Genomic DNA, 19,969 nt, shown 5'->3' on the forward strand with positions numbered 1-19,969 from the left:
AATGTAGCTGTTTAAAAAAAATGATATTTTTACTAGGTCAGGACAACTGGAGGCTGATGATTTAAAATGTTTAACACCATTCATTTTATAAACTCATTGCTGAGAGTGTTAGTATTTATGTGAAATCAAGTTGATTTGTTGTTGCATTGACCATTGTGATTGTTTAAATATCCTTTATTTTAATGTAAAAGCATCTTTATTTACATATCAAACTGTTACTGCAGTTTTAATTTATCTGGCTTGTGGTATTTAACAAGAACAAAACAAAGATTAAAATTGATTCCCTTAATTTTTAATCCGATTTGTGGTGGTGTATTTTTGTTGAAAATATGTAATTTATGAAAATAGCTGATGCTCCTCATTGCGAATAGGTCAAATTCAGAGTCAGAGATGTTAATTTTTCCTGTCTTAGTATGGTAAATTAAGAAAGGCATAACAGAAACTATGTGGAAGCTGGGGAGAGAAGATGGAGCAGAAAAGTTACAGGGGCCAAGGGTCACATGGGTGAATGTCTAATAGGGCTCAAAACCCAGTCATCTTTTCTTTCCTTTTAGCAACTAGATAAATGTCTTTGGATTCATGGCAGAAGTGAGGTCTACCAGAATAAGATTTGACCTAGGGGATGATTTTTTTTCTTGTTTAAATATGTGAAAAAATTATTCTGAAGTCAGATCTTACCATCTGCTGTAGTAAGATGCTGTATTTAACTAACAGCCTGGAAACCATTGATGATAGAGAAGCACTGCCCTTTTCTAGATGTTTACATTTAAGTGGAAACATCATTTTATTCTGAACTCTTTTATCTTTATTGTTACCCAGCCTGTGTGAGGTTTCATTGTAGCAGAATTAATTAGGATTTACATTGGGTGAAAAAATTGTACTGTAGGAAAGATAGTGTTGATGAGTCATTAAATTATATATTTCTGGTTTATTTAGAAAGTAAGGGCAACAGCGTGATTTTTTTTAGGTTCTGTGTGGCTGTAAAATATTTAGAGTGTGTGTGGTCTCAGTGCTAGTGTTTTGCAATTATATGATTAACAGTTGTATTTTGAAGCCTAGAGGATCCTTCAACCAGACTGTATATAGCCTTTAGGAAAATTACTATACTATAGGAAAAATTATCTGGGAATACACATTGGCTTTAATGCTGATAACTTTGGTCTCAAAATGACTTTCAGTAAAGGAACTTGGGAGTTTGGATTTGAGGCACTGTTTACCCTGGTTAAATAGAAGCAATTATAAGTAATAGTAACAGAAATCAGACAATCACAGTTTTCCTTTTTACTCTGAATTCCCTTCATGTGTTTAATAGTTCTGTAATATCAGTAGGTCATGAAAACTTTTAAAACTAAAATCACAACACATGGCTGTGAATAAGGGTTGATATGCCACTAATAGAGGGAGAAGGGTGTTACAGAAGGTAGTACAGAACTATGAGCATGTGAGAGAGGTGATAGATTGGTCTGGCCAGCTGCAGCTGTGACAAGCCTGACCTCAGTGTGACCACACATCTCACCTGAGTGGCTGCAGAACGTTCCCTCTCCACCTGCTGGCCCTGCCCCACAGTAGGAATCCCAGCTGAACCAAATCAGGAATTTACCACTAAGCATCTTAAACCAATAAAGCCAGTTTTAATTTCCTGTTATGCTTGAGCACTGCATGTGGAGTTCTCTTCATGCCACCATAGAATTGGAAGCACTGAGAAAAAAAGAATTTGTATCTGCTCAAATGTTCTCATGGCACCAACTGAGGTTCACCTGTTAATGTGGAGCTTGTAGTGGTAAATACAGTCTGTTACTAATCTCACTACTTTTAAGCAGAGTCATGGAGTCACCTCGTAACTCTACTGTGTGACCTCCATTAGGTTTTCATTAATCCAATATGTACTTACAGCATTAAAATATACAGCTATTTTTACCCTTCTTTATTCTGAGCAGCCTTCTGTAATATCTATGTAGTTGGGAATGCAGCTTCTCTGGCTCTGAGTTGTAATTGTGTGTACTGTTTCCTCAATCCTGTTAAAGGAGGAGTGCAGGGAATTAAAAGCACTTAACTAGCAATTGCAATATGAAAAGTGGTGTTAAGTGAGCTACTTTGCATCACATAAGAACATGGCAAAAACCTGGATACAGTTCTTTCCTTCGGAGTAGCATTGGGCTAGGTAAGTCACAGGCCAGGCTATTTCATTGTGCTGTGTTCTGAGTTATGTATAACGTGCCCCTGTATGAAGCAAAAGTTAGACAAAGAATGTGTTAAGGTGCTATCTCCTTCAGCACATAACCTCAAGGGTTGCCTGCTCTGTAAGTTGAAATTGGGGAGGTTGTTATAAGGAGTAATATATGACTTTTTAATTGTAGTAACTATGAAGAAAAGGGTTGAGTTATGGTGACATAGGAGCTGTCCAGTCTAGTAAATAAACTTTTCTCAGTTCTTCATTGCTGTATTACAGCTTAGGCAGTCTTGTAATTATTTTCTCTTACTAGAGGCACACTTCCTGTTGCAATTTTATGTGGTTTCTTCTAGTATTGGTGTCTGCTTTAAATGAAGTAAGATTGCTTTTTATAAAATGTGTTGGATATTTTGACTGATGGATCTCTACTCTTTTTCTGGCACTCTTTGCCTGCATGTGCTCTTGACGTGTGAAAGGAAGGTAGGAGTGCAGACAGGAGAAATCCACACTGTGCTCTACTGGGTTATGTGATCAGTGAGTTCAGGATTTGGAGCAATACTGTCGAGTGCACCTACACCAAACTGGCCATTGGCTTCTTGGTCATGAGCCCTCATATTCTGCTAATTAATGTTTTACAGGATCCTTGCTTCCAGCTAGAGCCAAGAGAAGTTTTTAGAATATTAGCAATTGAAACTGTCATGTTGAATGTCTTAAAATGATGACAACACTGAGCCAGCAGTGTGGCATTGTTCTGCTTTTGTTCATGCTTTCCTCCAGTTAGTTCTGCATTCATAATTTTTAAAAAATAAAAAGTTGTTTAACTTCCTCTGAAGAGAGTTGTTTATAAGGCTTACCACATTGGCTTTACTCTCCTATGTAGATCTTAAATAGGTGGTAACACATAGTAGGTACTGATTTCTTATAATGCCCGGTGCTGCCTCACAAATTGGCTTCATGTAAAAGCTTAGAGTTACTTTTTCTCATTTTCTGTCTTCATAAAGAGGAAAGAGTGATTGTGAGGTAGAGCAGTAATGCTAGCTAATTTTTTTTATTGGATTGTGGGTTGGTTTTTCTTTTTTTTTAAAGCTCAACACATAGATGCCATTTTTTGACCTAAATGAACTCTTATGTATTCTTGCTAGTGAAATGCAACCCAGATTTCTTTGAACTGTCACATAGGTATTGTATATTTTTTGACACTGGCAAGATGAGAAATTTGTGCAAAGCTGTTATGAAGTTTTATATATTTGGTTTATTTTAGTCTCTCCATTTAAATGAGTAATACTACATTTATCTTGGCCAGAATTTGGATAATTGGAATGGTTCCTATTGAACTGTGTATTCTTCCTTCAAAAAGTTGTGGGTGGCGAGAAGAGGGAGGAAGTGTTACTAAGTTTTAAAGCTTCAGTATTTTGAAAATCCTGATCTTAGTAGTTTGCATTTGACTTTGAATTAATACGTAAAACACATCAATCTAAAAGTAGTACTTTTTTTTTAAAAAAACAAGATCACTTTTCTAACTGTGTTTTGAGGCAATCCTCAATACCTTTTGAGTTGCCATTTGAAATGCAAAGAAATTATTTATTTCAAGTTTCATGGCTTGCAGAGGAGGAAGAAGCTGTGCCTGAAGAATCTGACTTCATCCCCCAAAACATCTGATGCCTATCTTGCATGTGAATTTTTTGTAAAAATTATGTGGATCTATATGCATTAAATATATTTATTGTAGCTATCAAAATTTATATTAAAACATGTATAATATGTACAATATTTTATTTATTTATAAGCACATATGTAAAAGTGCAAACAGTATTTTCATTTCATACTTTTCAGGGGATATAATTTTCAATGCTCACTATCCTGACCTGCCACCAGATTTTATCTTTGGAGAGGATGCTGAATTTTTGCCAGATCCTGCTGCCTTGCATGTAAGTACTTTACTGTTTTGGGAACCTTATCCTATGAAAAGAGACTTGGGTTTTTTAGAATAGCTTCAGCAACAAGACTTTGCTAACAATGGAGAATAAAGAAAAAACCCAACCTTTTATCTCACTCTTATGTGGGTATAAAAACTTTGTCTGGATTCAAAGTTGAATCCATAAATGCAGGGTTCCTTAGAATAAAAAACCCAACACTTACATCAAGACAAGATGATGTTTCCAGTAACTATCTAGAGTAGCTTTAAAAGATGTCTTTTTAATATCTGACCATTTTAAAAGATCTCTTTCAGTGAAAAGGATTGCTTAGTTGTGTCTTGAAAAAACATTTAGTTCCAGAAAAAGTATCATAATGTTGTGCAGTGATGCTGATTTTTGTTTTCCCATGAGGAGGGATAAAAGCGGGTTGTACGTTGTTGAAACCACTGTGTCAAAGAAATAAACCTGTTCATATGTGGGGGTGTTTTTGCACAATCTTATTATTATGGAAGAAGAAACAGTCCAACCTGAAACCAAGTGTTTTGTTCACTATTTAAAATAAGCCTCAAGTAGTAAAGCCTTGTTGAAAAAACTAACAATGGTTATGGTTTTTAAAAAAATCTCTTTCTCAGAAGTTACTGTTAGTTACTAAAGTCATTGTAAGATATTTTGAAAGCCATAGTGGTTTTCTTGTTTACTGTCCCGTGTCTTTAGGCTCTGTTTTACTGCCTTTGCAGACTTGCAGCCTTGTTTCTGGGATGACAATATTGTTTAGTATTGTTTAACTATAAGATTTAGGCATTTTGTTTTTCTAATAAGTGTTCAGTCCCTGTGATTCTGGTGCAGTTTAGTAATTCCTGTGTGGTCATCCACACAGTAGGTTGTGACTTCATTTATTTTCTTTTCAAAATGTTCAGATTTTACTAGACAGTTGACCAAAAAAGCAATTGGCACTTTAAATATATTTCTTTTTTTTATGGGTATATGGGAGCCACTGGCCAAACATGCACCTGAGGAAGTGTCTTTTAATTGAACTTCCCCCAGTGTAGAGCCTTATTAGGGGAGAGCTTCTTTCCTCTTGCTTTATGAGCATGTCTGCAGTGCAGCTGGGTGGCTGCAGCAGGGATGGGAGCTCCTGAATGTAAGTTGGAGGCTGTCAAACTGGACTGTTTTGTGCTGGGGTACAGGTGTCGTGATGGAAATACAGGGGCAGTGGCCACAAAACTGAACTTATTCTTGCCTTGTGATGTGGCACTTTTTGGTTTTAGCTTTATTCATCTCATATTGATTTACATTGAAAACCCCTATAATCTTAAAATAAATGGTTTTAAAAATTATTTTTGGCATACCTAACAGAATTTTTAAAAGATGAACATGTTACTCTTTTCACCAATCACAAACTGCTTTGGGAAGGAGTCATGGTGCTGCCAAACAACGAGTTTGTTAGGCTTTTTTATAGAAAAAGTTGTACTTCATATAGCGTTTCCAGAACAGTTTTCACAGTCTTTTGGTTACCGGTTCTTCTGCTTCCCCATTTTTCTGTTTGGTTGTTTTGCAATCTTATAACCTGCTGAGTAGTATTAACACTAGCAACCACTTTCTGCAGTTGATGTTAAAGGAATGGGAGACTTTTTTATGTGCTGGCAAGCTGAAATTAGTAACAAATAGTAAATGAGATTAAAGAAAGATACTTTGGGGCATCTTGTAGAAATACTGTTCAGAGAGTGTGATATGGTACCATACTTCTCATGTGAGAAACAGTCACTAGCACTAGTGATTCACAGGAAAACCTGTGAGGATCAAAACATCCTTAGTTTTCTTTCATTCTTAATTTGCTTGATGTTACTTCTTTTGGGAGTGTTGCTTTTTTTCTTCATAAAGACAGAATAAACTTGCCATCCTCTTCATTGGGAAGTGTCTTGAAAAGCTGTTTGCTCCTTGATGCAGATACCATGTACCAGTATAGGTTGGGTGCTGACCTGTTAGCATAGAGGAAAGGAACCTGGGGGTGCTGGTGGACAGAAGGGTGACCACAAGCCAGCAATGTGCCCTTGTGGCCAAGAAGGCCAGTGGCATCCTGGGGTGCATTAGAAGGGGGGTGGCTAGTAGGTCAAGAGAGGTTCTCCTCCCCCTCTACTCTGGTCTGGTGAGGCCACATCTGGAATACTGTGTCCAGTTCCAGGCCCCTCAATTCAAGAAGGACAGGGAACTGCTTGAAAGAGTCCAGCAGAGAGCCACAAAGATGATTGAAGGAGTGGAACATCTCCCTTATGAGGAAAGGCTGAGGGAGCTGGGTCATTTTAGCTTGGAGGAGACTGAGGGGCAACCTAATTAATGTTTATAAATATGTGAAGGGTGTGTGCCAGGAGGATGGAACCAGGCTCTTCTCAGTGATATCCAATGATAGGACAAGGGGTAACAGGTGCAAGTGGTAGCATAGGAGGTTCCATGTAAACATAAGGAAAAACATTTTCACTGTGAGGGTGACAGCAGCACAGGCTGCCCAGTGATATTGTGGAAGTCTCCTCTGGAGACATCCAAAACCCACCTGGGTGTGTTCCTATGTGACCTACGTTATGTGACCCTGCTCTGGCAGGGGGGTTGGACTTGATGATCTTTCAAGGTTCCTTTCAACCCCTAGCAGTCTGTGATACTTACCAGCCTATTTTAAAATTATTTAGAACAAACAAATTGGCAAGCCAACAGGTTTCCTTTGTTCATTATGCCTTTATCTAGTATTCACTATGTAAATGTAACCTTTGATAAGGTCCTTGGTCATTCTCTTGCAGTCCATCCTGATGTTATCAAAGCGTATAAATTGAACCTTGCGCTATGGTCTATAAGGTGTATCTTTGCGTTTGCATTTTCCTTTTTAATGTTCAACATGTTTATCAGAGATTGTCTTCAGAATGATACATCAACAGTAACTTGCTTGTTATGCTAAGTATTTGAATAACTCCCTTTTTTCCCCACGGATCTCAGACCTCTTCAATGAAGATAATTTTAATTGATTTGTAAGATATTAGCAGATTTTTAAAATGTTTTAACATACGTTTCTACTGTCTCTAACTAAAAATAAATTAGTACATCGAGTGTAATTTAATGCTCTTAATCTTGAGCAATCTTCAGATACTTCTAATGCAACAGTTCCTGGCATTTAAAACAGACTCTACCGTGCACTAAAGCATGTAGATGGCATTAAGTGAGGAGCACAGTCTCTAAGTAATTTGTGACGACAGATCTGTGGGAATTCTGACATTGAGCATTCCTGCACTGCTCTCATCTTACTGTGTGTCTTGTTTTCCAAGCAGAAGTCATCACAGGCTGTTACCTGGCTTGAGTCAGGCATTATGCTTAGCCTGAAAGGAGAACCAGGTACTCCAGATTCCTCAAGCTCATGTGGCTCTAATAGAGGCTGTCAGTGGACCTCCCTGAAGACACTTGACTGGCTGTGCTGCAGATGGTTCCAGTCACTCCTTCAGTTTCCACGGCTGTGGGCAGACCTTAGACTTAGGTTTTCATCTAAGAGTAGTAACAGGTGTTCAGTTAAGCAGCTGTTAACCAGACAGCTAAAATGAGATGCCAGAAATACTGCATTTGAAGAAGTAGATGCTATAGGTGAAGACTTCATGCTATCATTTGTTTTTTGTTTTTTTTTTTCCAAAGAATTCCTGAATTGTTGGTTCTGTGTTTCATTGGTGAAGTTATATGTTCAACACTCTTGTTGTTACAAGCAGAGCTAATCAGCTGCTTTATTAGACTGGTATTGCATACTGGTATTGTAATTGCAGAATCAAGTAAAAAATGCTCATTGAAACTTAGCTTTCCTTCTGTGTCTTGCCCAAATACTGAAGTCACCTCAGTTTGAAACTGAATTCTCAAGTTTATTGCTTAAAAATACATGCTTCATTACATGCCTTGCCCAAAGTACTTACTCTGCTGGTTGCAGGGTCTGATTCTGTGTATTCTGATCTGTAAATTACGTAAAGATTGAGGAGCAGCACAACACAGGGGCAACTACTTTTATTTTGTTTGATGTACAGTTTCCATTACAGTCAGAGGGCTAAATTCTCTAGGTTGGTGATGCTATTCCTGCTCAAAGCATTATTAGAAATGTTACTTTTTTCTTCTCATTAAAAATGTCCTATTGCATGCATTTGATACTTGTTACGTATAGATGGATAAACCAAATCAGCTTATCGGAATGTAAATAGAAGAGTTCTTCCATGCTCTAGTGTTTATTCACTTTGGATGACAAGTATTAGAAATTTATTTTAAAAACAACCTATGATTCACTCCATTCTGATTAAAAATTCAGTTGGCACAAAACAAGATTGGTGATTGTGTACGGATGAGATTAATTTGGAGCTCATTACAATGACGCCAGTTCAAGTAACAAGAATTGTTTGTTATGTTAGCCTAGTTGATTGTTAATATGAGCCAGTTAATAACTGAAGTGCTTATGCAAAATGTTAACCCTATTTCTCCAGTGATTTTGAAGTATGTTCTGTTTGGCAAAGAGGAAATGTTTTGGCAAACAGCATTATATGCAAGCTAGTGTGTCACTTTAAGGATATGGGGTTTTAAGCATCCAACTTCAGGTTCCCGGCTTGTCTTCCCAGAATTCTTCTTCTACCCACCCCTATTGAAAAGGCTCCACTAGCCATACTGGGGATGGAGGCAAGAGGACATTAGCATTCCTGAAATCCAGTAAGTGCTGAATGTGTCTTTGCAGGCTAGGAGGCTAGCATATATGTGAATACTTAGTACTGCATTCACATGAGAGAAGGGCGTTGCCATCACAGAACTTCAGAGAATGGGCCACTGTGGATCTCATGCCAGTACATAGCATTGGGAAGTTTGTTTCCCCTTGTCTAATTATTATAATGAGCACAGATTTCAGTCACTGTGCAGTTGATGTAGCTAATTGTGCTACTCAGGTGTATTTGTTGTAATGCTCTGTGTCTTGTGTAGAGCGGTGTTTATTTTAAGCTCTTTTATTTGTAGTTGTTAGGCTCCATTTAATTATATGATGGCTGTCATGAAGGCTCTGTTGTTTTCTGTGCAAAATCTTAATAATGTTTACTGTTGTCTTACTGAATTTTTAAGGGGTAGTGAAGAGATCCTTTAAATATCTCCCTGTTCCATAATGGTCTTCATTTACTCTCAAGTGCATGAGACAAATGATTAACAACATCTATTGTCCTGTGCTCCTCACAGGAGCTACCAAAAAACCCAAACACCTTTTATATTAACTAATGGTATTTGAACTATTTTGTTCTTAAAAGTCTGACTGCTGTATTATTGGCAAAGATGCAGGTGTTATGTGTATGAAAGAGTCCACTTATGGGCAATGAGCACAGTGGTTTTCAAAGTATGACTTCAAACTCATGGTGGTGAGTTGTCTTTGTCAGGAAAATGTGTGGGTAAGTTTGACCTATGTTAACGTTAAATCTTCTGCTTTCTCTATTTGGGATAGCAGCAGGTGATTGCATTCTTGGACCCTAACTACAACTCTTGTGCTGAAAACCTTAAGTTGTTTCAGTTTAACTTGTGAAATAAAAGTGAAACAGGATGCAGGATTGGATCCTGCATTTTATGGTTTTTTTTCTTATTTTGAACTTCCCTATATTCACAATTTTTGTGTTCATTTTTGTGACTTTATATTTCAAGATATATTTTGCTTATTTATAATCCAGTGCTAGTTACTGTTTTATTTTCTAAAACAAATGTGAATTCTGAAAACTGTTTATTCCTGTCCTTCTATAGCCAAATCCTACGCATTTTATATAGTGGATGTATGTGTGTGTGCATATATCATAGAATCATAGAATGGTTAAGAGTTGGAAAGGATATCAATTATTAATCAATATCCAACCCCTCTGCATGGGCAGGGACCCCTCCCACTAGAGCAAGTTGCACAAGGCCTTATCCAGCCTGGCCATAAACACTCCTAGGGATAGGGCATCAACAACCTCCCTAGGCAACCTATTCCAGTATCTTGTTACGGTCATGGTGAATAATTTTTTACTAATATCTGACCTAAGACTACTTTCTTTCAGTTTCAAACCATTACCTCTTGTCCTGTCACTACCTGTGGTGAAAAGACCCACCCCAACTTTCCTGTAGATCTCCTTCATGTACTGGAAGGCTGTTAAAAGGTCTTCCCGGAGCCTTCTTGCAAATGATCACAGAGGGGTGAAGTTTGCTGAAGTTGTGTATGGGTAGGCAGTGGTCACAGTCACTATCAGAAGAGTAACTTAATTCAGGAACATTCCCATTAGAAGCACTTTTGGCTGGTATTGATGGCATTTATTTTACACATTTTTGGATGTGTTTTCAAATGATATCTATAAGTCAGTAAAATGTTCCTTTTGTGGCTAGACCTGGAAGAATCTAATGTTGAATATATTTGGGTCAGATTTTGGCGTCTGAGCTCCACTCAGTTCCCCAGGGGAATCCTCATTTGTTTCATAGAATCATAGAATCCTAGGGGTTGGAAGGGACCTCGAAAGATCATCTAGTCCAACCCCCCCTGCCAGAGCAGGGCCCCCTAGAGTACATCGCCTAGGAACGTGTCCAGGCGGGTTTTGAATGTCTCCAGTGAAGGAGACTCCACAACCCCCCTGGGCAGCCTGTTCCAGGGCTCTGTCACCCTTACAGTAAAAAAATTCTTTCTGATATTCAACTTGAACCTCCTATGCTCCAACTTATACCCATTACCCCTTGTCCTATCACTGGTCACCATAGAGAAAAGCCTAGCTCCATCTCCCTGACACTCACCCCTTACATATTTGAAAACATTGATGAGGTCACCCCTCAGTCTCCTTTTCTCCAAACTAAAGAGACCCAGCTCCCTCAGCCTTTCCTCATAAGGGAGATGCTCCACTCCCTTAATCATCTTAGTAGCTCTGCGCTGGACTCTTTCAAGCACTTCCCTGTCCTTCTTGAACTGAGGGGCCCAGAACTGGACACAATACTCCAGGTGCGGCCTCACCAATGCAGAATAGAGGGGGAGGAGAACCTCTCTCGACCTACTAACCACACCCTTTCTAATGCACCCCAGGATGCCATTGGCCTTCTTGGCCACAAGGGCACATTGCTGGCTCATGGTCATCCTCTTGTCTACCAGGACCCCCAGGTCTCTTTCACCTACACTGCTCTCCAGCAGGTCAGCCCCCAACCTATACTGGGACATCGTGTTGTTCTTCCCCAAATGCAAAACTCTACACTTCCCCTTGTTGAATTTCATCTTGTTCCTCCCTGCCCAACTCTCCAGCCTGTCTAAGTCTCTCTGAATGGCAGCACAGCCTTCTGGTGTGTCAGCCACTCCTCCCAGCTTAGTGTCATCAGCAAACTTGCTGAGGGTACATTCTATACCCTCATCCAAGTCGTTGATGAATATATTGAACAACACCGGTCCCAGTACCGACCCCTGAGGGACTCCACTAGTCACGCCCCTCCAACCAGATTCTGCCCCATTGACTACAACTCTCTGACTCCTTCCTTTCAACCAGTTCCTGACCCACCTCACTACCTGATCACCAAACCCATACTTGATCAACTTATCTACAAGGATGCTGTGAGAGACGGTGTCAAATGCTTTACTGAAATCAAGATAAACCACATCTACCGCTCTTCCATCATCTATCCACCTAGTAATTTCCTCATAGAAGGCTATGAGGTTAGTCAAACATGACTTACCCTTGATAAAACCATGCTGACTGCTCTTGATGACCCCCATGTCCTTGATATGCCTGGAGATAGTGACAAGAACAAGTTGTTCCATCACCTTTCCAGGGATGGAGGTGAGGCTGACCGGTCTATAGTTACCCGGGTCCTCCTTCTTGCCCTTCTTGTAGACTGGAGTGACATTTGCTATCCTCCAGTCCTCAGGCACCTCTCCTGTTACCCATGACTTATTGAAGATGATGGAGAGTGGCCTAGCAATGACCTCCGCCAGCTCCCTCAGCACCCTTGGATGCATTCCATCTGGACCCATCGACTTATGGATGTCCAGATTACTCAGCTGATCCCTAACCCAATCCTCATCTACTATGTCAAACTCTTCATCTATCTTGACTACTTCTGGGGTTAAATGAATCTGGGGCTCATGCAGAAACCCTGCAGGAGTAAAGACAGAGGCAAAGAAGGCGTTCAGCACCTCTGCCTTCTTTATATCCTCTGTCACCAGGGCTCCCAGCTCATTCCTTAGTGGGCCAATATTGCCTCTAGTGTTAGTTTTGCTGGCTATGTATTTGAAAAAGCCCTTTCTATTATCCTTAACCCGACTTGCAAGGTTAAGTTCCAAGGAGGCCTTAGCTTTCCTAATTGCCTCCCTACATCCTCTGACAACAGTCCTATATTCCTCCCAAGTGACCAGCCCCCCCTTCCATGATCTGTAGATTTTCCTTTTCCACTTAAGTTTTCCCAGCAGTTCCTTTTTTAACCATGCTGGTCTCCTAGCTCCCTTACTAGATTTCCTAACCATAGCTTTCCATAGCAAGGAAGTTATGTCATAAAGCAGGCACAGGTTTTATTTTTGCTGTGCCCCTTATTAGGTTCAAGGTGATAAATGTCCCAAAGAGGATGATGGTTGGGAATCCTCTGCTGGGGTATCCTGGCCATATTGTTTACAGCCCATGTGAGGCTGGCATTCAGCAGGTCTGTCTGAGAAGTGTGTGGGAGTGAGTTATAGGATTGTCTGTGTAGCTGTATGGTGGAGGCTATACAAATAATTCAGCAAAAATAATCTGAGAGAGATGACAGAAAATGAATTTTCTTGTCACCTTTCCATCTACCCTTTCTTCAGGTCCTTTCTGCACTGAGAAATTTTTCTTTTTTCTCCTTGTTTTAGTCTTATTAATATTTCTCCTAGTCCTTCCCCTTTATTTATTCTCCAGATTTAAGAGGCTGAGAGGGCATTAGCTGTCTGGTATTTCTTTGTAATTTTCTATTCATGTAAAATCATTGTATACCTTTACCTTGCTTTCTTTTCCCAAAATTTCAGCATTTCCTAGCTCAGTTTACAAGCTTTGGCTTTCTGTCTCAAAGTGTAAGCAGAAGGGAATATGCTGAGGTCAGAAGTTCTGCTTTAGTTAATCACATTTTGACTGGACTTTTTGCCTAGCAAATCCAGAAATAGAGCATTTTTTGGCACGTCAAATTGCTGATAAAGCAATTTCTCCCTAGAATAAGGAAAATCTAGAATATGAGTGCTTAAAATCTAGTTTTTCAATCCAGGAAGAACTAGCTTTAGGTGAACATTAAGAATGTGCTTGGATCATTGAAGGATGCTGAAAGTAGGAGGAAAGGTTTTACTGTGATACGAAGTAATGTGCATGTGATGAGCAACTTACTCATGTTCCATAGGCAGAATAGGGGGAAAAAACCTATATAATGGCTTTCCATTCATATTGTTTTATTTTAAAAAAAAGCAACAAAACAACATAATTTTTATTTGCCTGCAGCTTGACCATCTTTTTTATGGTTATAAACTTAGATGAGACAGAAGGTGTTTAAATCTTTATGTAATTGCTGAAAAAGATGTTTAGGTTTATGTTTCTTTCAAGCTATGTCTGTTTAGCTTATACCTGAGCACTGGCCTCCTGCCTGGATCTTCTTTTGAATTTGTGTTGAATTCATCTTGATTTCTCAATTCCTTCATTTCTTAGGTGGGCAACAGTTGCTACCTGGCTTGAGAGAAACAGCATTCTCTCTGTTAGAACCAAACAATATGTCTGAATGGGTATTATCTCTTTTGCTTCTCTAGTATAAAAATTAAGTAGCACATCCTGATATTTTGGTAAGTGGAGAATGAACACTTCTATAACTAAGGTATTATGAGTCTTGGCTGAGAGCTACAGTATGAGCACCAGCAAAATCATCTCTCATCTCTTAATTTACAGAGCTCATGCATGTCAGGAGGGATTGCTTGCTCACCTTTGCAGCCTCACACTTCTGTGCCCCTGTGGTCTCTGGAGACTGGAATTGCGAGAGATGGTACAAGCTGGCATCCAGTCCAGGGTGTGAGAAATAGCTGAGCAGCCTCTCAGTGATCCAGTTGACAGACCAAAGCTTAGGCTATGCCTAAACCTATAATCTCTCTCTCTCTATACACTGTGTGTGTGTACATATATATATATATGTATGCATGTATATAAACAATATATAGTAGGTAGATTTGCCAGTGGTGTTTAGTGAGAGCCCCTCGTGTGACTAAAATCTAAATGCATTTCAGACTTAGTTCTTTTCTTTCTCAACCCCCTTTATTTAACTTATGCTTTACTTAATTTACTAATCCAGGTTGCATCTTTCTGGTGTTCTTTCCAATTCTCCAGGATGTTTGCCTGAGTTTATGTGCCAACTCCTTGATTTGATAGTGCCAGGCAATTGATCTCATTATGGGATTTACCCCAGTTTTTTCAATATTTCCTTTGGAAACCCAGTTCAACATCTGATGGTCTTCTTCAACCACTTATTTTGTAGGCTGTGAGAGTTTCCTATCAGAGATAAGAGTCAGTCTGTGTTAGTACCCTATACTAATATAACTTGCATTAAGGATAACTGAAGTCTACCAACATAAGTCTACAACTTAGAGAAAAATCTAAGTTGCAAGCTGTGTGATTATGTTAGATAACTAAACTGGGGCAAGGGAAGGACTTTGAATATTCTTGAAGCAATAGTTTGAGTCACTGAATCCACAATTATTCATGTAAGCAGACTCTGTTGGATCTGTGACTTGGTCCCTCCTGACATGAGTGCCTGTTTCTGGCTATTTTCACAAGGGCAACTCAGAGTTTTTTTGGCCAGCCAGGTGAATCTAGGAGTCTCCTTCCTATTGATATGCATCAGCTTTCTCTGTTACTGCTAATGGCTGCCTGAGGAAGTGGCAAATCTGAGCCAACAAAAGGCTCTTCAGGTAAATGGTGTTGTTTTGGAGAAAAAATACATGCCACAGCTTAACTTCAGATTGCTAATTAGCAGACATTGATGGCTAAATCTGTTCATGTATTTACATGTATATCTAATATGACTCCTTTGCAGGAAGTAAAGACCTTGCTAATGGTAGGGGTGGTATAAAGAATTCCAGCATCTCATTGATTTTCAAGTTTTAGTTAGTTTAAAACAGAAATATGAAATTGAATATCCCAAGCTGGACATAGGAAAGCAGAATGTCTTTTACTTGGAAATCTGGGAGTGGAACAATAATGTTGATATTGATAATTCTTTAATATGAAAGTGATAAAGTAGTTATGATTTTTTTCTTTTTTAAATTAAAATAGAATCATACTTGACTTGAGCAATGTTTCATTAAAGTTTGGAAGAAAAATATTACTAGAGAAACTGGCAGAAAATTAAAGGATTCTGGCCCTGATGTGTAGTGTTACTGGCACAATAATCTCTACTTCCTTACAAGAACAGTAGAACAGTAAGAAATGATTAGGCTTGAAGGCAACAGCTTGTTAGCTTTCCAGAGCACATTTACAAAGTTTTTTGTCTTTTATTTTTAATTTTTTTTAAAAAAAGACCTAACACGGTCTTCCAGAGTTGAGAGTACATTAAAATGCAGTATAGTATGCCTGTGGAATTCAAGTTGTTGAGCCATGAGAATTCATTTTTTCTGTGGAGAAAGTTGGTCATTGCTTATGAATATGGAATCAAAACAGACTTTTAAATTAACAGCTTACAGAAGGTCAGTTAGACTTAATCATTCTGTCTGATAATGCTGTTTCATATTTGATTAAATTCCAGACCGTGAAGTCTGTTATAATTGTACTTTTCTCCAATGGAATTAAGTTTAAGTTTGTGACCCTGCAGGTTCCTTCCTTCAGAAAATGCTGTGAGGGTGAAAAAATATCTTTACGTTCTGGGTGATTTTCAAAAGATTTATTAATTTCCCCAAGTGGAAGAGGTCTCAAGCTTTATTTGCTTTTCTTTTTTGTGGTTTAAGATTCAGCCTGTATTTCTTTCAAATTTTCTCTTTGTTTTATTAATTCTTCACATTCTTTTATGTCTGTGTTTTTTTGCTGTCTTCCATCTCAGATCCTTAGGTATATCTGCTATTTTTTAAAGAGAACTAGAGAAGTATAATTCAAATTTAGTCAACATCTGCTGTATTTTTTTATTTTTTTTTTTTGCAGTAACAGCATTTGTACATTAATTTTCTGTATAGCTGTCTTCCTATAGATGCACCTGCTACTTTCTCAAAGGCTCTTTTGTTGCACTGCCTTTTTGAGAAGAAATAACTAATTTGCAGTAATTTGTTTGATATGGTAGAGAAATAATTTCTATTTCCAACGTTTCACGATTTACACAATGCTATTTTGTAAATATTTTCTTTAGGATCTGCATTTTCAAGGCCCTAAAAACTCATCTGTAGGACAAGTGTGAAAATACTGGGGAAAAAATGGTTCAAAGAAATCAGTTCTGCATGTGTCACCCAACAATAAATGCTTGAGGGATGTTAGTGGACTCTGTCCAAAAGATTAGCTGTGAAGGTTCTGCCTCCTTGCTGTAGCTAAAATTACTTGTTTTAACATGAAAGGAAAAAAGTGCAAGAACTGGTAAGAGTGGAAGACTCAGAATTTAGAAAGGAATTCTTGAGGTAGAGCATTAACATTGAGACAGTGGCATGTTATCTGGTCCACTGAGGATCTGAAGAGCTGGGACCTGTGCATGCTACCATTAGTGCATAATGAGTAAGTTTTTAGGTAAAAGATGCACATGCCCTATGTGTTGAAATTAATATTGTCTTCACACTTTGTTTCTTTTTACTTGTCGTGTCTAGTTAAATATGTATTCCTCTGGTAACAGACTCCTAGGTGGTAAATGTGCTCTGTAGTCACATGGATTAACTAATGATAAAGTGCATTGGATTCCCTATCCCAATATTTATATGGGCTGAGGGAATTAAGAAACTCCATTTCAGAACAGGTAAAGGTACCATCTGCTTTGCAGAGGTGTGCTGGGAGGTCTGAATAGAAACAAAACTAGCTCTAATCTCTTAGTAAAGTAGGACAAGAAATACTTCTGCATGCCAAGTCTTTAGGATATTAATTAGATAGTATTGTACTCTCTCTCTTTTGGCAGTAGGCAATTCTAGCTTTTAAGGGTCTGATAACCTTGCAGGAGAGCTCTGTGGGAGAAGCATGGAGACTTTTTCAGAAAGATTACACAACTTAGAAATGCTTTTCTAGCCTCAGCAGCTTCACAGTTTCTACATCTCCAGAGCACCCTTAACATACAAAGATCAGCTATCTCTTAACTGCTCCTACAATGGGGCATAGGAGTAATTTGCAGTAACCTTTGGAAATTGAGTTTGCTTCTTTTTCTGATGGATGGTGCTTGAGAGTCAATGGTGCATTTATTGTTGGGGAATGCAGTACCAGTGTTCTGTGTTTCAGATTCGGTGAGGTTTGGAGTCTCCTTGGGTATGGGATTGTTAATCAAGAATCACGCTGTGTTGTCAGTGGAAAGAAAGAGGGAAAATAATTTTACACAAAATGTCAGGTGATTTTCTGAAAGCAGAATTTGCTTCTTAATATTTTGTTCTAATGTATTTTCATGCTAATTCTCAAGGCCTTCAGGTATTTGAGATTTCAGCTAAGAATTTATACGCTATTGTAATTTCTGTATCCAGTTTTCACAGCCTCTTTACTAAAAATAAAAAAGTAAATGCTGATTATCCCAAGCTTTTCTTTATGCAAACATTTTATCAGTTATTCACAACAGCTAGTAGAGCTCACAAGGTCTCAAAGTTCTTTGGTTGTATTTGGCAAAAGTGTTCCCGAGTTGAACTGCTTTTATGAAATGTTAAGTTTTGATGTTTTCTTGTGCCCAGAAATGATCATTTCAAGCAGATCAATCCAGAAAGTTGTTCCAGTGGTGCTTTGGGGGAGGGGAACATGAAGAACCTGTGAAAATAAGATGACAAGTAGATGGCATGTAGGTTTACAGTGATTGATTTGAAACTGCAGCCTGTAGGATGTTTAAGTGCTGGCTGCTAAGAAACTGAAGCCTTTGAAGTTGTTACAACACTCCAGCCCTGCAAATACTGTGAAAAATATCTGTTGATAGAAAGATGTGAGCATATGGCAGATAATTATCCTGTGCCTTTTTCTGTTAGCAATTTCCCCATGGTGGCCTATGAAGACTATAGCAAGCAGGAGCTGAAACCAGATATCCCAGTTCCTAATGCTGTAACCACTGGGCCCGTATCTCCCTTATATTTATATGGAGCATAATTGCTGATATCCCAGTGTGATCTTTCTCATTGCAGGTAGAAACCTACATTGATGCTGATTTTAAGCCACTGTAGGATGCGAGTTTCGTGCATGTGGTGTGCAGAGATACAAACAAAATGCAAATCTGTACTTACATTATTCTTTATGATAATTCTGGATGAAAGATGTTACAGAAATGCATTACCACTGCTATAGGCTTGGGAGGCTTTGTTTACTGACATTTTCTTGTAAAAGTTAATTTCTTGCTTAGAAATAAAAAAGTACACTAACTTAAAATAAGATCTTGCTGTTGTTTCCTGTAGTATAGCCAGGAAAAACAGTTACAATCTGTCTTCTTTAAAATCACATTCCTGGAAGATATTCTGGCAACCTGGATATTTAAACACATTTCAAAGAAAAACAGCTTCAGTTCAATTAGCAATTGTTGCTGCCTTTTCTTTCTGATAGTGCAGAACTATAGATTGCTGCAGACATTGCCTGGAGTTAGGAAATAAACAATAACCTGTGAAGGAGGCTATGGAAGACAGGGTGCATTCTGTTCTGAAAAAAGGGGGAACAGGTAACCACAAATACTGAGTTGTTAGCATTGGTTTTTCATTAGCTTTTTGGAAGGATAAAGGAAAGACTGCAAAGCACAAGATGTTCCAGAACAAAACTTAAGTGTGGTTTCTTTCCAAAAGCTGAACAGTATGGCTACATTGGAAAGCTATGTTCTGCGTCTCTTTGCTAGGAGGGCTGAGAAACTTGTTTGTGGGGGTTTGTCACTTGCCTTGCTGCTCAAAAGATCTAATTAAAACTGATACTGTCTGGCTGCATCCAGTTGGTGTCATTGCTATTCATTTAAATGAGTTACTGTTGAAGTCGCTTAAATCACACTCCGTGGGTGGCCTTATAGTACCTTTATTCTACCTCTCTATATACAGTTTAAGTGAATTTATTTTCTCAACGTTTTGGTCATGTCTCATGGTCCAAAAATCTTTCCCTAGCAAACTGCTCACTTACTGTGCAGGCAGCTCCTGTCAGGACAGAAGGTAAAGAACCAGGGAATTCAAAGAGTGACTTTGCACCCTAACAAAATCTATGGGTTTATACTTCCTAGTGAAAATTATGCTTCTTGGTGAGCTTGTTTAATACAATATCTGACATATATTCAGAACAGATCTCCCGATGCCAATGGTCTACTATTCTCTGTATAATAACTGAATATTATTTTTCTATTTATACTGCTACACTGTGTTAGGTGGGTGGCAAAGTTAGTGGATGTACATGCTATTGCATAATTACTCTAAGGTCTAGGTAAATATTTTTTTAAAGATCTTTTCTGAAACTTAGTCCAGTAATGAGAAAAGTTAGCAATTGCCAAGAAAGCTTCTGCCACCAAAGAATACTCAGCTTCCTTACTCACAGATGGCTAAATAGATAGTGGTCATCTTCTCTGTGGCAGTAGCTACAGCATGTGGGCAATGGTGCTTCTGAAGTCTGGTCTTTTGTTACATGGAAGTTCTCTTTGCATTACTTTTCCTGTAGACCATTTTGAAATCATTCCCTAATTGGAAAAATAGGAGTTAGCCAGTTGTTACAGATGACAATACCAAACTTCAGTGTCCACACCATACATAGTCATCTTCTTACCTTAT

At 38.5% G+C, this 19,969-nt stretch overlaps 1 protein-coding gene across 3 annotated transcripts in view; it reads left to right on the forward strand.

Moving 5' to 3' along the window:
- BABAM2 (BRISC and BRCA1 A complex member 2) overlaps positions 1-19,969 on the forward strand; it is a 162,526-nt gene that overhangs the window by 28,781 nt on the left and 113,776 nt on the right. For all 3 annotated transcript variants that reach the window (XM_071739394.1, XM_071739393.1, XM_071739395.1), the window contains exon 4: positions 4,004-4,098. In XM_071739394.1, coding sequence (XP_071595495.1) covers positions 4,004-4,098 — 95 coding nt within the window. The remainder of the gene's footprint in view (positions 1-4,003; positions 4,099-19,969) is intronic.

This window comes from Heliangelus exortis, chromosome 3, assembly GCF_036169615.1.
Source record: "Heliangelus exortis chromosome 3, bHelExo1.hap1, whole genome shotgun sequence".
In the NCBI taxonomy this organism is placed as follows: Eukaryota; Metazoa; Chordata; class Aves; order Apodiformes; family Trochilidae; genus Heliangelus; species Heliangelus exortis.